This window comes from Pseudocercospora fijiensis (assembly GCF_000340215.1).
Source record: "Pseudocercospora fijiensis CIRAD86 unplaced genomic scaffold MYCFIscaffold_4, whole genome shotgun sequence".
Classification (NCBI taxonomy): Eukaryota; Fungi; Ascomycota; class Dothideomycetes; order Mycosphaerellales; family Mycosphaerellaceae; genus Pseudocercospora; species Pseudocercospora fijiensis.
Window position 1 is genome coordinate 4,283,210 of NW_006921535.1, and position 13,514 is coordinate 4,296,723.

The following is a 13,514-nucleotide window of genomic DNA, read 5'->3' on the forward strand; positions in this document are numbered from 1 at the left end:
TATATTTTATAGGGTATAGATACGCGGTATACGGGAGGCGTTTAGGGGGAGATAGGTAGCGGCCCTTATACGAACAATATACATCGATATAGTTATTGTCGCTTGCAACAACGCTCGTTTAGGGAGTAACTTAATATATCTAGCCTACTAGCCGTACTAGCCGCAGCCTTAGGCTACGATTACGTACCCGAGCGTTCTTAGCATCGCTACCTCTTCTTCGTAGAACCCGTAGAACCTCTAATCTACTAGTGTTCTTACATTGAGTTAAACGTTAAGCCCCTAAAACACTAGCGGCTATAGAGAGGGTTTAAAGGATGCGAGAAATTTACACTAAGTTAGCTAACAAACTAGCAAAGGCCTAGGCCTATTAGAAGGCCTATTATAACAAACACTATACCCTAATAACCTTTAAGCAAGGCGACATAGTTATACTTAGTACGAAGAACCTCCGTATCCGTAAATACCTCTCGCCTAATAGCAAAATAAGGCCTAAACTCGTACTAAGGTATATTAGCCCTTTCCGTATCCGAGAACCTAGGGGTACCTAGGCCTACTAACTATAGCTTCTACCTTATTACACTATCTATAACACCTTCTATATATCCCTCCTTAAGCTATATTACCTACGCGAGGGGGACGAAGCCCCTACTAAATACGAAGATATACTAGCGGATAGTAAAGAGCTATAGTCTATAGAACGTATCCTATAGCACTAGACTAGGAAAGGTAAGAAGGAGTACCTATTAAGATAGCAAGGCTATTTACCTAAATAGGACTCGTAGGAAGCTAAAGGTTCCTTTAAGGATATAACTAAGTTATTAGACGAATATTAGACTAGCGTAAAGAACAAGAAGAAGGCTAAGAGCTTATAATGCCGCTAATGTTACTAAAAGAGACCTAGGATTAATACTACCCCTAGGGTAATATTCGCTAACTAATTAGAGACCGGCAAACTAGGACAATAAGACTACTTACTACTCTTCTAAGGACTCTACCTCTTAGTTATTTATTCTATAGGGCCTCGAAGCCTTAGCGATGCGCGCGCGCGTACGAATAATAGTAATAAAGATAGTGTCGCGCTACGAGCTAGTAGTGTATTAGTAGCCGATACAACTATATCGGTAATAGTGTTACAGAGTATATTGCTATTCGAAGGAGAAAGACGACGCGACTATATCGGTAACGGTATTGCTAATATTGTTATTAGTTAAAGAAGAAGATTAGAAGCGAGGTAAGGTTAGCGCTAAGACGGTTAGCGCCGCTATTATTAACGTTACTTACTATTATCGTTACGCCTATAGATATAACCTTACCTATACTATACCGGCTAAGTTAAAAGAATAGCTATATTAAAGGTTTAATCAAAACTTTAAGGCTAAGACAAAACACTAAGAGCCGCTTAAAAGATTAAGTAGCTTAATAGACTAACTGCCTAAGGGCAAAAACTATAGAGCTAAGTTAGCCGGGGTCGATCTTACGGACAATAGGTTACTCCTCGATCTTTCTAACCCTTTAAGCGAGGCGAACCTTAACTATTGCACTTGTAATAGCCTTTACCTATAGAAACTAGACAAACTGTGTTTTTTCCGAAAAGATAAGATAAGATTAACAATTAAAGGCTGCTAAACCTAACTAATTAGGGCTAGTAAAACTACGATAGTAAATAATAGTCCTCGTAATAATAAGAATAATAACCCTTAGAAGCGGACGAACCCTCGGAAGCGGACATTACTAGGTCTTTTAGAGTAGACGCAAAGAACTCGGAACGACATTACTTAGAGCGGAGGTAGTACTATAATACCTCGTACGTCTACCTATTATAGTAGGGAAGACGCGCTCGTATTATAATTAGTCGATAGTCCTTAGTTCTCGTAGTTATATATTACTTTATTATATATAAAGATAGCGTAGTTAGAGTTAGACATTATGTTAGAAGGTAAGGTTTAATATAGTTATATAATTAGGTAGTTAAGTGTTTAATTTAGCGCGGCTAAGCAGCTTATTAGACTTGCTAAGTTAGTAGTAATAGAGGTCGAGATTGGAATATAGATAGGCTACGAGGGCGCGGCCTTTAGAAGGGAAGCGTATATTAGGGCTAAAGAGGCTATACGTAACTAGTATATAATTAGGCCGAGTAAAGCTAGGGTCTTAGTGCCTTAGGCAGGGCTTAGCGCTTAGCGTTAGGCTAACTAGCCTGCCTTCCTCCTTCTCCTCCTAGTTCTCTATCGAATACTACTTATATCTACTACTATCCTATCTACCTACTAATATAACCCTTCTTACATTTAATACTATACCGACCTAGATATCCGAATAGAACTAGAAGGTATAATTATATCGAGATTTACGTATAGCCTACTAAGAAAATACGATTTTGTATATAGCTAGTTTCCTTATAGATAGCGGGCGTAAAGTAACTAATAAAATATTAAACTACTATACTAGCGCGCCCGTTTACTAGTATAATACGGCGATAAAAGATCGGAAGTATCCGCGCTTACTAAGCGTAGATCTCGGGCGCACTTATAGGTAACAAAGGTCGGCTATATACTTAGCGCTAAGCCTCCTTGGCTTCTGCCTTATATAGTACGATTAAGCGAGATAGCGGACGGAAGTAATCCCCGTAAACGGCAGCTAGCTTGAAAGCGTTAGACGTAAACTTTTTAAAGGTACGGATAATTCCTTTAGGCAGTACGCTAGCTTTAACCAGTTAGATCCCGTTTTCAGGGATCACCGCCGTCCGCCATCTCGCTTAATCGTACTGTACGAAACCCCGGATACAGGCGCAGCCAGCTTGCAGACATCATGTTGCTTCATCCGGAGCCGGAGCTGTGGCTTGGACGCCCTTCCATTCATCCTATATATTCTTCATCAATATTCTACTCTTCTGCGGGATCAGTAGCGCCCCCTTCGAGATGCCCAAACGTCGCATTTTAATCCTTGGCGACTCCATCACTCACGGTGGAGAAGGAGATTATACTTGGAGATACAGGCTGTGGGAATGGTTTCAGCAGTATCACATCCAGGCGGACTTTGTGGGACCATATACTGGAGTGAATCGTCGTGACGAGCCTGTACCACCTCAGCCTCCACGCTTGCCTGAGGAACCTGAACTACCGCCTAAAGACCGAATCCCTTGGGGTTACAATGCCAACGTCTCGCACCACTTCGACAGCAGTCATTTCGCTACATGGGGCTACCAAGCAAAGCAAGCAACAAGTGTCATTGGTGACGCCGTTCGGCAATCCAATGCGACTATGCTACTGTCACTTGTGGGCTTCAACGATCTTGGCTGGTTCGTGGATGATGCGAGCGGCACCATGAAAAGTATTGAGACCATACTTCATGAATGCCGCGCGGCAAATCCCACTATGGAGTTTGTATTCGGGAATGTCGTTCATAGAAGCAAGATGGATGGAAGACAAGACCTCATTGACAATACTAATCGGGTCAATAAGCTCCTCAAGACCGCTACTTCGAACTGGAACTGCAGCAAGTCTCCTGTCTCCTATGCTGATGTTGCCTCTTTGTACGAATGCGGACCTGAATACGGGGACAAATGCCCTGCAGCATATGATGGCCTTCGTAGGTGTTTTCGATCCTGGAGAAATGGAACATCGCTGACCAGCAGATCCGAATGCTCGGGGAGAGTATCAGATTGCCAGAGCTTTTTCGAAAGCTTTGCACAAAGACTTCGCTCTTGGAGAACAACCGTTAGAAATGCCGACGCGGATACCTGCCAGAGACCTCCGGACGCCGTCACACATTACTGTCGAAGGTGCTCCGATGGGCCTAGCTGTGAGTTGGAGCCATGTCTTCGGCGCAGAATACGATTATCGTCGGAGAGAGAAAGGCCAGTCAGAGTGGTCCGAACAACAGATCGCCACCAACCGCGTCGACTTGACCGACACACACGCGGGAACAGAATATGAAATCCAAATTAGATCCCGTCACGGCTACGAACATGGTGCCTGGTCAGCCAGCTGTAGCGCAGTAGCGACACGAGATACTGCTCCACCTCCGCGGAACATCAAGGTGTTTCCGGCGATCTCGTCTTTTTCTATATCGTGGGATCCTCCTGCAGGGAATTGGAACATCGAGCGCTACGAGATCCTGTGGGCTGACCAAGACGTTCAAGGGTTTCCAAGCAATCAAGGCGCTCGAGGCAATGCGACCGTTGTGCGTGGCCTCACAAATGGTCACCGCATTCAAGCTGGCATGAGGACGTGGACGCAGTCTTCAAGTGGTCTTTATGGGGGTGGTGATTACGCGTTTGCGCGACCTCTCCGGCTAGGTGCTGGCTCTCCGCAAAGACCGAATCGTCTCGATGCTCGCAACGTGGACAACAGGACGATTGACCTCTCCTGGCAAGGGAGTGACTCTGATGCTGGCTACTTGATCTATCTGAGGAATGTTAGTGAAGCGAGTGATGTAGCCACGACGAATGGTCAAGTTGTTGCGGACACCAGCAAGACAGTATCGGTGATGTTTGGCAAGATTTGGGACTTTGAGATATCTGTCAGCGCCGTCAATGGAGAGGAGGAATCGCAGAGGAGCGCGGGTATTGTGCCTGAGAAAGCCGCGTGAGGTTGCAGGGGAGCTGCTTCCATCAGCCGTGTGATGAACACCCGGGCATCGTAGACTGGCGGAGCATAGACTTCTCCTCTTCTCGCTTTACTGTAAAATAGTAATGAACTCTGCCTTGTTGCCGTATGGTCGCATACTTGCGCAATGCTCGCCTCTTGGGTCAATCGGGTGGCAGTGATCGTGGCCACGCAAGTTCCTCTTTGCACCGTTGAATTTTGCACTGAAGGTTTCGCGGTGGCCTATGTCGTCGCTGTAGAAACGCGATTTCTCGGCTTCTCTGCAACGCTGCCTCCCTCCCTCCTCCTCCTCCTCCTCCTCCTCCTCCTCCTCCTCCTCCTCATCACAACACAGACTTTTGATATACGCCATGCCACTCATTGCAGCCTGATAAGCACTTTCCGCCTCGGATAGAAACGGCATCGGGCCTCACAGCGGCAACGTTCTGGCCGCAAGTGCAGGGCCGAGGGGCATTGCGCTGGCAGCGCTGCCATTGAGCGCGCACGGATTCGACATCCTCGTCATCGGGCTGGAACGACGCACACCGCACGAAGTTGGCTCCGGCACAGACACAGCAGACGACTGTCGCCCAGCAGAGTGGGACGGGCGTCCGTCTCTCGGAGTCCGGAGCTGTTTCAAAATTTCTCATACATGTTTCACGAGCACGAGTCGTGAGTCCGGAAAGGGAGCGTCACGAGCGTGGAGAGATGTAATGGTGGCTCAAAAGACGCCGAGCTGCCTCGAGGATTCCCCGAGCCCCAGCTACCCGCCCGAGCCCCAGCATAACCCGAGATTATGAGATCGGCTGTTCTATACAAAATCGCGTGTAGAAGCGATAATCGCGTCGCTGCAGGCCCCTCCGACCGGGCAACTACTATACTGCTACTAGCAGCTATAAAGCTAAAGTTTATTAGCAAATTAGTAGTATAGCAAAATTCAAGGTATTATTACTTGCTATCTACTTAGGTCTAAGCGGATTACGACCTACAGCCTTGTAACTACGTAATGCTATATATGCTAGCTTATATTAGTCCCTTATTTGCTAACTAGCCTACTACTATATATAATACTACTACTAAGTAAACTAATAGTACTATTATTATAGTACCTAGTAATAAAGTAGCCGCTCTATTAGCTATATAAGCGACTATTGTTGTTGTTACTAGTACTAGTAGTGTTACTAAGCAGCCTGTCGTTGTTGTTGCTTATATAATGCCGCCTACTAGCGGCTATAGTAAGCTTATTATCTCGCTCGCTCTTCTTCCGCTTATAGTCGTTATTATTTATAAAGTATCCGTAGACCCGCGGTATAGGTTAGGATAGCCGAGCGAAGCCGGAGGCGAGCGGCGGATAACAAGTTAGCCTTACTAATAAAGCTCGTAGTTAGCAATCTATTAAAGAGAATTATCTATTAGCTATTAACTATGTCCTAATTATTATTAGCCTATTTACTATTATCTATTACCTCCTAATTATCTATTACCTCCTAATTATCTATTACCTCCTAATTATCTATTACCTCCTAATTATCTATTACCTCCTGCTTATCGATTATCTTATTATCTTAGAAGTTAGCCTGTCGTATAAGGAGGCGGGTCTAGCCTCGCAAAGTAATTGTAACTCTAGTAACAGTTAGAACAACCTCTCTAAGTCGCTACTAATCGACCTACTATTCTTTACGAGCGTTAGTAAACCGTAGCGCAAATTCCCTAAAGCTAAGAGTCTTACTAGGCTAAATAGCGTCGAGTATGTTAGTATCGTTATACTAATCTTCTAGGAGACGCTCTAGAAGTAGTAAACTAGATTTAGTAGGGCTCTTAGTATTTAGAAGATTAATTGTCTACCGAGCCTATTACGCTTTCTTATAGTTAGCATTAACGCGCGCGAACAACTCGGTCGTCTTAGTAGGAGTAGCTACTAGAGCATATACTAGATATATACTAATAGAATATGCTAGTAGAGGGTCGGATAAAAGAGGAGGGCCTAACTGTACCTAGGGCTATAGAAGTGCTGTCTATAGTAGCGGAGGAGTATATTGCGGATAGAGAGCTTCGAACTAGCTAACTAATCCTTGTACTAGCTTAGCGTTAACACTGCCCTTAGCGAGGGGATAGCGGAAGTTATAAGCTTCTAGAGGAGCGCGTATATAGCGCTATACAAGAGCAGTAATCTTATATAGCAAGCGCGGATTAGCCTAAAGTTAGGCTCGAAGCTACTCTATACGATTAATAGACTATAGATCCTTTAAGTGCTATAACATCTCTTGCTTCTTGCGAGCCTTATCTTAACCTACCTACTTAGCTCGCTAGGTATCGAGCCTATCGCGCTACTACTTAGTATAAGCAGCTAAGTTAGTTATCGAATTAACTAGCTTAGCATTAGGACGTAGTAGCGTAGAAGAAAGAACAAGCCCTTCTAGGAGTAAGCATTGTAGGCGACGACGGACTAGGTCGGCATATCGAGTTACTACTATAGGTAGTACTTTAACTGTCTTAAAGCGGTTATAGAAGTTAAAAGGTGCTTCGAATATAACATCGTCTAGACTACGCACCCGCGAGACGCTAATATAGGTTAAGCCGATAGTAAAGTCCTTCTTAGAGATATCTAGAACGGCTTTATCTAAAGTTATACCCTATGCCTTATAGATAGTAATTGCGTATGCGATTATTAAGGGGAACTGCGTACGTACATACGGACTGTTCTAGTTCTAATTGTGTAGCTACTCTCGTCGAACTAGAACGACTAGTACTACGCTACGAGGCAACCCTCTACTACTATCCTCGTTAAATTCCTAGTCAAAGGTTGGCCCGGAGTATTTGTTAAGCTTAACAAGAAGGACGGTAGGCAAGCGCTAAAGGATGTTATTAGGATTATTATTAGTAGCTTCCTAGACAATGTTAACAACGGTGCCTATACTGCCGTTAACGATACCTCCCTTAGTCTACAGATTCTACGTAACTATAATACGGGCACCGATGCATAATAGCAACCGCGGGTATAGATTGCTACCGTTCTCGTACGATGTCTTAGCTGCCTCGGCGCCAACGTAATTAGCCTTAGCGACCTTAATAGGAGTGTTGTTATCTCGTATAGCGTCTTAGTTATAGGCGTTGACTTGCTTCTTATATAGGTAAAGCCGAACAGCGGCCTTAAAGGCGTCTTGTTCTGCTTAAGGCAGTAATGTCTTTATACTGGAACATAATGTCTCCTAGTAAGATATAGTTATACTAGCTAGAGCATTTCGAAGGCCCTCTAAAGCATCGCGGAAGGCAATAGATCGGGGATTATTACCCTACTATCGATAGATTACGCTTAGCTAGATAGTCTAGTTAAACAGTTAATAAGCCTCGTATCTAGCAATGTCCTTAGGCGTGCGGAGGTTAGCAAGCTTTAAGAATAGTAGCTTGCCGCCGACGGGTAGAAGCTAGTTAAAGTCACCTATAATAGTAACACATCTACCGCTAAATAGGAGAGTAGCATCGGGTCCTTAGCTCTATAGAGCGGGATAACTAACCTAGCGAAGTCGACGATCGATCTAGTAAAGCATAGTAAGGTCTATTATAGACTTCTTATTAATAATAATATACTTAATCTAGCCTATACGATCTTAGAAGTTAGTAAGCGCCTAGCTATCTAGCGGAATATACTCTTTTATCTTTAAGGGCAACTTAAAGAAGCTGTACAAAGTACTGCCTTTAATGCTATTAGTAGCAGCACCCGTAGGTGCTAGTCGGATAATAGGATTCTCTATCTAAAGATCCGGATATCTAGCATCCGAGTTATTAAACTTATCGGTAAGTACTTCGAGCTTTGATAAGACGGTCTCTATAACGTGTAACTTGCTAATACTAGCTTTCCCGTCGACGTTAAGGAGGAATATAGGCGTATTTATATCGTCCGCTAAGTACGCTAATAATCGATAACCTGTATACTATAGCTCCTAAGCGTAGATAAGCCGTTAATACGCTAATCTAGGTCTGCAGGTATACCAATCTCTATACTTACGTACTATAGTCCTCGCTTATACTTCTACTAGTCTTTAACATTATTAACAGTAATGCCGTATCTGCCGATATAGGTGCTCTAATTATACTCCCTATCGACTTCTCGGTTGCTAAGGTCGTTAAGATCTTCTAGCATCTCTATAGGGTTACGACCTAGTAATGCACTAGCGAGTAACTCCGCTTCTAGTCGCTTAACCTCTAGATCGTAGACTTCATCCTTAAATAGGTCTTCTATAGGCTTAGGAAGATTAGTGCCTATATAGATAGATAGATAGATATTTCATTTGCCTATTATAGTGCCTTTCGGCCTATATAGGTCTGTTTCTATATATTGTTTTAGGTAGGAGACCAACTTAGTTAGTAAAAACCTCCCTCCTGTCCTATTTATAAGTATTAATCTTCCTCGTGTCCTTGTTTTCCTTCCTCTAGAGTGTACTAGTATTATAGTTGTTACCCTCTGACTACCTTGCCTACTACCCTACCCTTCTTTCCCCCTCTTCTTCCCTCCTTCTTATCTACTCCTTAGTTTCCCTTACTAGTGCGAATTGTTGTATAAATCCCTATTTAATAATCTACTTTACTATCCTCTTTAGATCTTCTTTACTCTAGATTAGCTTGTCGTATTCCCTTTCTATTGCTTTTAGTCTCTAATTACTTCTACCTTCTAACTATTAAGGGCAGACTAGTAGTATATGCTTAGGGTTCTAAGATTAGTAGCTATATTAGTAAGCTCTGCTTTCAATTCCTAGGACGTTTCGTCTAAATAGGTAAGATCTAAGTCTAATGTATTTAGATCTGATTTAGATAGCTAGGCTTGCCTCGGCCCTATTTAGGTCCTTATAGAGCTAATAGTTATATTAACTAAATTTGATTAGTGCCTTTAGGGTTCCTAGTCTAACTTGTGTTTTGTTCTATTCCTGCTCCTATAGGTATCTAGCAATTGATTCTACTAGGCTTTGTTTCTCTCCCTTTAGCTTGTCTTCCTTTAGCCTTATATTTGGTCCCTAAAGCTCTTTCTCTAGCATTTCTCTTATTAAGACTCTATATTGCTCTAGGTCTTTAACTTTCTAGGGAGTTATTTATAGTCTGTCTCGCCTCCTAGTCCTAATGCACTAGGCTTTTATCTTGTCTAGTACCTTTTAGATAGTCTATTAGGCTAGGTATTCTATTGTCTTTGCTATATATTAGTGTCTTAGTCCCTTAAAGTATTGTTTGACTAGTAGGATCCCTAATTCTATTTCTACTACCCTTGTTAGTGTAGTTTTGTATACTCCTAGGATTTTCTTTAGGCTTTAGGTTTAGGACCTACTAACTAGTTGCTTAATCCTCTTTAGTGTTTTCTCCTAAGCTGTCTATATCTGTACTCTATATAGCATTGCTAGCTTAACAATTGCTTTGTATATAACTTTAGCTTTCTCGAATGTAGCCCCCTATATAGAGGCTATAAGCCTATTAATAGATTGTATATTAGTATCTACCCTCTGCTTTGCCTTCTTTACTTATAGTCCCTAATTTAGTTTTAGATCTAGCTAGATCCCTAGTACCCTAAGCTCTACTAATAGTTGGGTTTTAAAGCCTTAGATAGTGATTGATTGCTTTATATTATAGGTTAATTTAGCCTTACTAAAGTAGATAAGCTAGTACTTTTCTAGGGCGAATTTTGCTCTATGCCTCCTTACCTATTTTTTATACTCCTAGTGCTTCTCTTCTAGGATCTTGTAGTTAGTTTCTATTGTCTTAGACTAGGCTAGGATGTTTGTGTTATCTACAAACCCTAATACTAATGTGTTTTTTAATTCTAGGAGTAGGAGTAGGTCTACTATAAAGATAAGGAAGAGGATTAGGGAGAGTATTAATCCTTAGGGGATTCCCTTTTTAGTTAGCATTAGGTCTGATTTGAATTTGCCTAGAATGAGCTATGTTGATCTTTCCTATAGGAAGGACTAGATGAATTAGACTATCTAGTTTAGTATAGCTTTCTATTTAAGTATATATAGGAGCCTTTTATAGGAGATATTGTTAAAGGCTCCTAAGATATTAAGGGAGAGGAGGGTTGCTACCTAGTTTTAACTATAGTGCTAGATATACTTAATCTGTTCTATAATTAGTTCTATAGCTATTAGTATTAACCTCTTCTTTCTTCCTCCTATCTAGCCTTTAGGAAGGATATTCCTTTCCTCGGTAAAGGTTGTTAGCCTTTTAGCGACGATTTTTTCTAGCACCTTGCCTATTGTATTAAGTAGGGCTATTAGTCTATAGGCCTTGAGCTACGTATAGTCTTCCTTCTAGGGCTTCCTTAGCACTACTATTAGGGACTTCCTAAATGGTCTTAGGTAGTGTCCTAGTGCTAGGCTTTATAAAAAGATATTAGCTAGTGCTAGGGCTAGCCCCTTCCTATATGCTTTTAGAAGTTTGTTATAGATCTTATCTTCTCCTAGTGCCTTATTGCCTAGAATTTTCTTTAGGATCCTTTTAATAGTTTCGGGTTTAACCTAGGTGTCTCTTAGTGTACCTAGTAGTAGAGTCTCTTGTTCTTTCTCCTTTATATCTAATAGGTCTGCTTATACTTTTCTATAGAAGAAGTGTTAGCCTAGGGCTCTTGCTTTCCCTTCTATTATAGTCTACATTTGTCCTTGTTAGTCTATAATGTCCGGGAATTGTAGTAGTATGTCCTTATCCTATTTAGGTCTCCTTACCTATTTAGCTATCCTCTATATCTCCTCTAGTTTCTTTGTAATTATTCCTATTATAGATCTCTATTCTTGTATCTTATCTTTCTTAATCTAGATCTTCTTTTCCTAGTAGGCTTTGTTGTAGTTGTCCTATGCTTCCTAGGTATAGGTTTATATCTACTGCCTCCTAGCCTTCCTTGCTACTTTAACCTTCCTTATATACTTACTAGTCTAGTATAGTTGCTAGTATAGTAAATGTTTTTTTATTAGGGTATGCTTTCTAGCTACCTGTTTTAGGATTCCTATTAGTTCTTCTACTACCTTATTAATGTCCTCTAGCCTTAGTAGGTGCTTTATTAAGAGTTCCTCTAGTTTTGGGTCCCTTTCTAGTTCCTCCCTAATCCTGCCCTATTAGGTACCTTTCTAGTTAAGCTTCTCCTCTAGTTCCTTTTCCTAATTAGCTTAGACACTTAGCTTAATCTATACCGGGAAGTAGTCTAATAATTCTTCTAGTTCCTAGTTAACCCTGTATCTTGTAATCCTGTTCCTAATCTAATATAATATAAAGTATAGGTCTAGTATACTACTGCTTCCTCTTGCCTCCTAAGTAATTAGTCCCTTTAGGGTAACAATTTCTATTCCTTCCCTCTCTAATATATCAATTAGTCTTCCTACTAGGAAGTAGTAAGCTAGGGTAAAGTCTAAGCCCTAGAGGGGGTAGTAGAGGTTGAAATCCCTAAGTAGGATTTAGTAGGTGTTCCCCTAGATAACTCTAGGTAGTCTTTCTAGGGTTTTTAGTTAGGTACTGCTTCTTAAGTCTAGTAGTAGGTTGTATATGCAGTAGACTTAGAGTATACCTTAGGATGTCTCTACTTAAACTAATATTAGGTCCCTATCCTCCTATAGTATAGCCTGCTAGGTTTCTATATCTATCTCCTTACTAATATAGATATATGTCCTTAGGGCTCCCTAGTTGTAGATAATTAGGTAGTATCTTAGGTCTTTAACTATTGCTAGTCTCTTTGTATATAGGTTAAGCTAGGGCTCTTAGATTACAATAATATAATGTTCTTTTAGGTTTAGTGCTTAAAGGAAGCTCCTCTATACCTTGTCTTTGCTCTTATTAATATTATACTGTATAATGTTTAGTAATGTTGCAATATTCATTAGGTTTTATCTATATTATTTCCCTATAAGTTTTCCTTTAGTCTTCCCTTACTTTAGACTAACATTTGACTAAGCTTTGTCTATCCTGCTTCCTTTCCTGCAATATTAAGGTATCTTAGTCTCCCTAGTTGCTAGTAACTCTCTTATGCTAGTAAGGCCCTAAATATAAACCTATTATCTTATCTAGACCTCTTTTGTAGCACTTAGCTAGGTTGCTTCTATACCTAGCTGCCCTAGCTTATTGTGTATCTTTTTAGTATGTTAATTCTAGCTTCCTTTGCCTTCCTAGCTGCCTGTATTCTTACTAGGTATTCCTTCGCCTAAGAGGGGTGTCTTTTAGTATAGCATACACATCTTGCTTCTCCCTTGTATGCTTTGCATTCTTTAACCTAGTAATCCCCTATATAATAGGAGTAGGTGTTAGTTGTCTTTGTATACTTAGCTACTAAGTGTCTATAGTATTGACATTTAAAGCACTGCATTATCCTATAGTTGCTTCTATATATCTCTGTTTCTAATCTTTTAAAGTCCTAGAACAACCCCTAGTCTAGTACTATATTAGCTTGCTCTACACTCCCTACCTAGATAATTAGGGAAGACTGCTTCTTAGTCTCTTCGATTTTCCTTTTAATCTATGCTACTTTTGTAATCTTTAGGCCTAGGCATATAGCTTAGTTTTGTCTCTATAGGCTCTTAATATCCTATTCTTCCTTAAAGCTTCTTGTTATACTATAGGCTATAATTATAAATTGCTATTAGGAGACCTTTGCTGTTTTCCCTATCTTAGTTGTCTATTCTTTTTGTATTTCTAGCTTCTTTTTGTCCTGCTCTTATACTATAAATAGCTTAATTACCCCTTTACCTTCGTTCCTAGCCCTAACTACCTCTTTAACTGTAATTCTTTCTATAATCTCTTTCCCTATAAATCCCTAGATTTCCTTTTGCTCCTATAGGTCCGTAATATAGACTCTAACTACTGTCCTCGGGGGTTTTAGCGCCTCCTAACTAGCTACTACTGCCTAGGTGCGGTAGTTTAGGCTTGTCTCCTATTGTTTCTTCGTAATCTTTGCTGCGACTGTATTAGCTA

General features: G+C 41.1%; 2 protein-coding genes across 2 annotated transcripts; one reads left to right on the forward strand and one right to left on the reverse strand.

Annotated features, from left to right (window-relative positions):
- Positions 1-2,927: 2,927 nt before the first annotated feature.
- On the forward strand, positions 2,928-4,251 carry MYCFIDRAFT_98548 (carbohydrate esterase family 3 protein; the record flags this gene model as incomplete). The annotated part of the gene is made up of 2 exons (XM_007928494.1): positions 2,928-3,585; positions 3,632-4,251. Coding segments are annotated over 2 exons (1,278 nt in total), but the record flags the coding sequence as incomplete, so codon positions are not given.
- Positions 4,252-4,609: 358 nt separating this feature from the next.
- Positions 4,610-12,808, reverse strand: MYCFIDRAFT_174903 (uncharacterized protein; the record flags this gene model as incomplete). Its single annotated transcript, XM_007928495.1, has 5 exons — positions 4,610-4,695; positions 4,725-4,989; positions 5,018-5,228; positions 5,251-5,394; positions 12,780-12,808. 5 exons carry the CDS (start codon positions 12,806-12,808, stop codon positions 4,610-4,612), a joined length of 735 nt encoding a protein of 244 aa, XP_007926686.1.
- Positions 12,809-13,514: the final 706 nt, after the last annotated feature.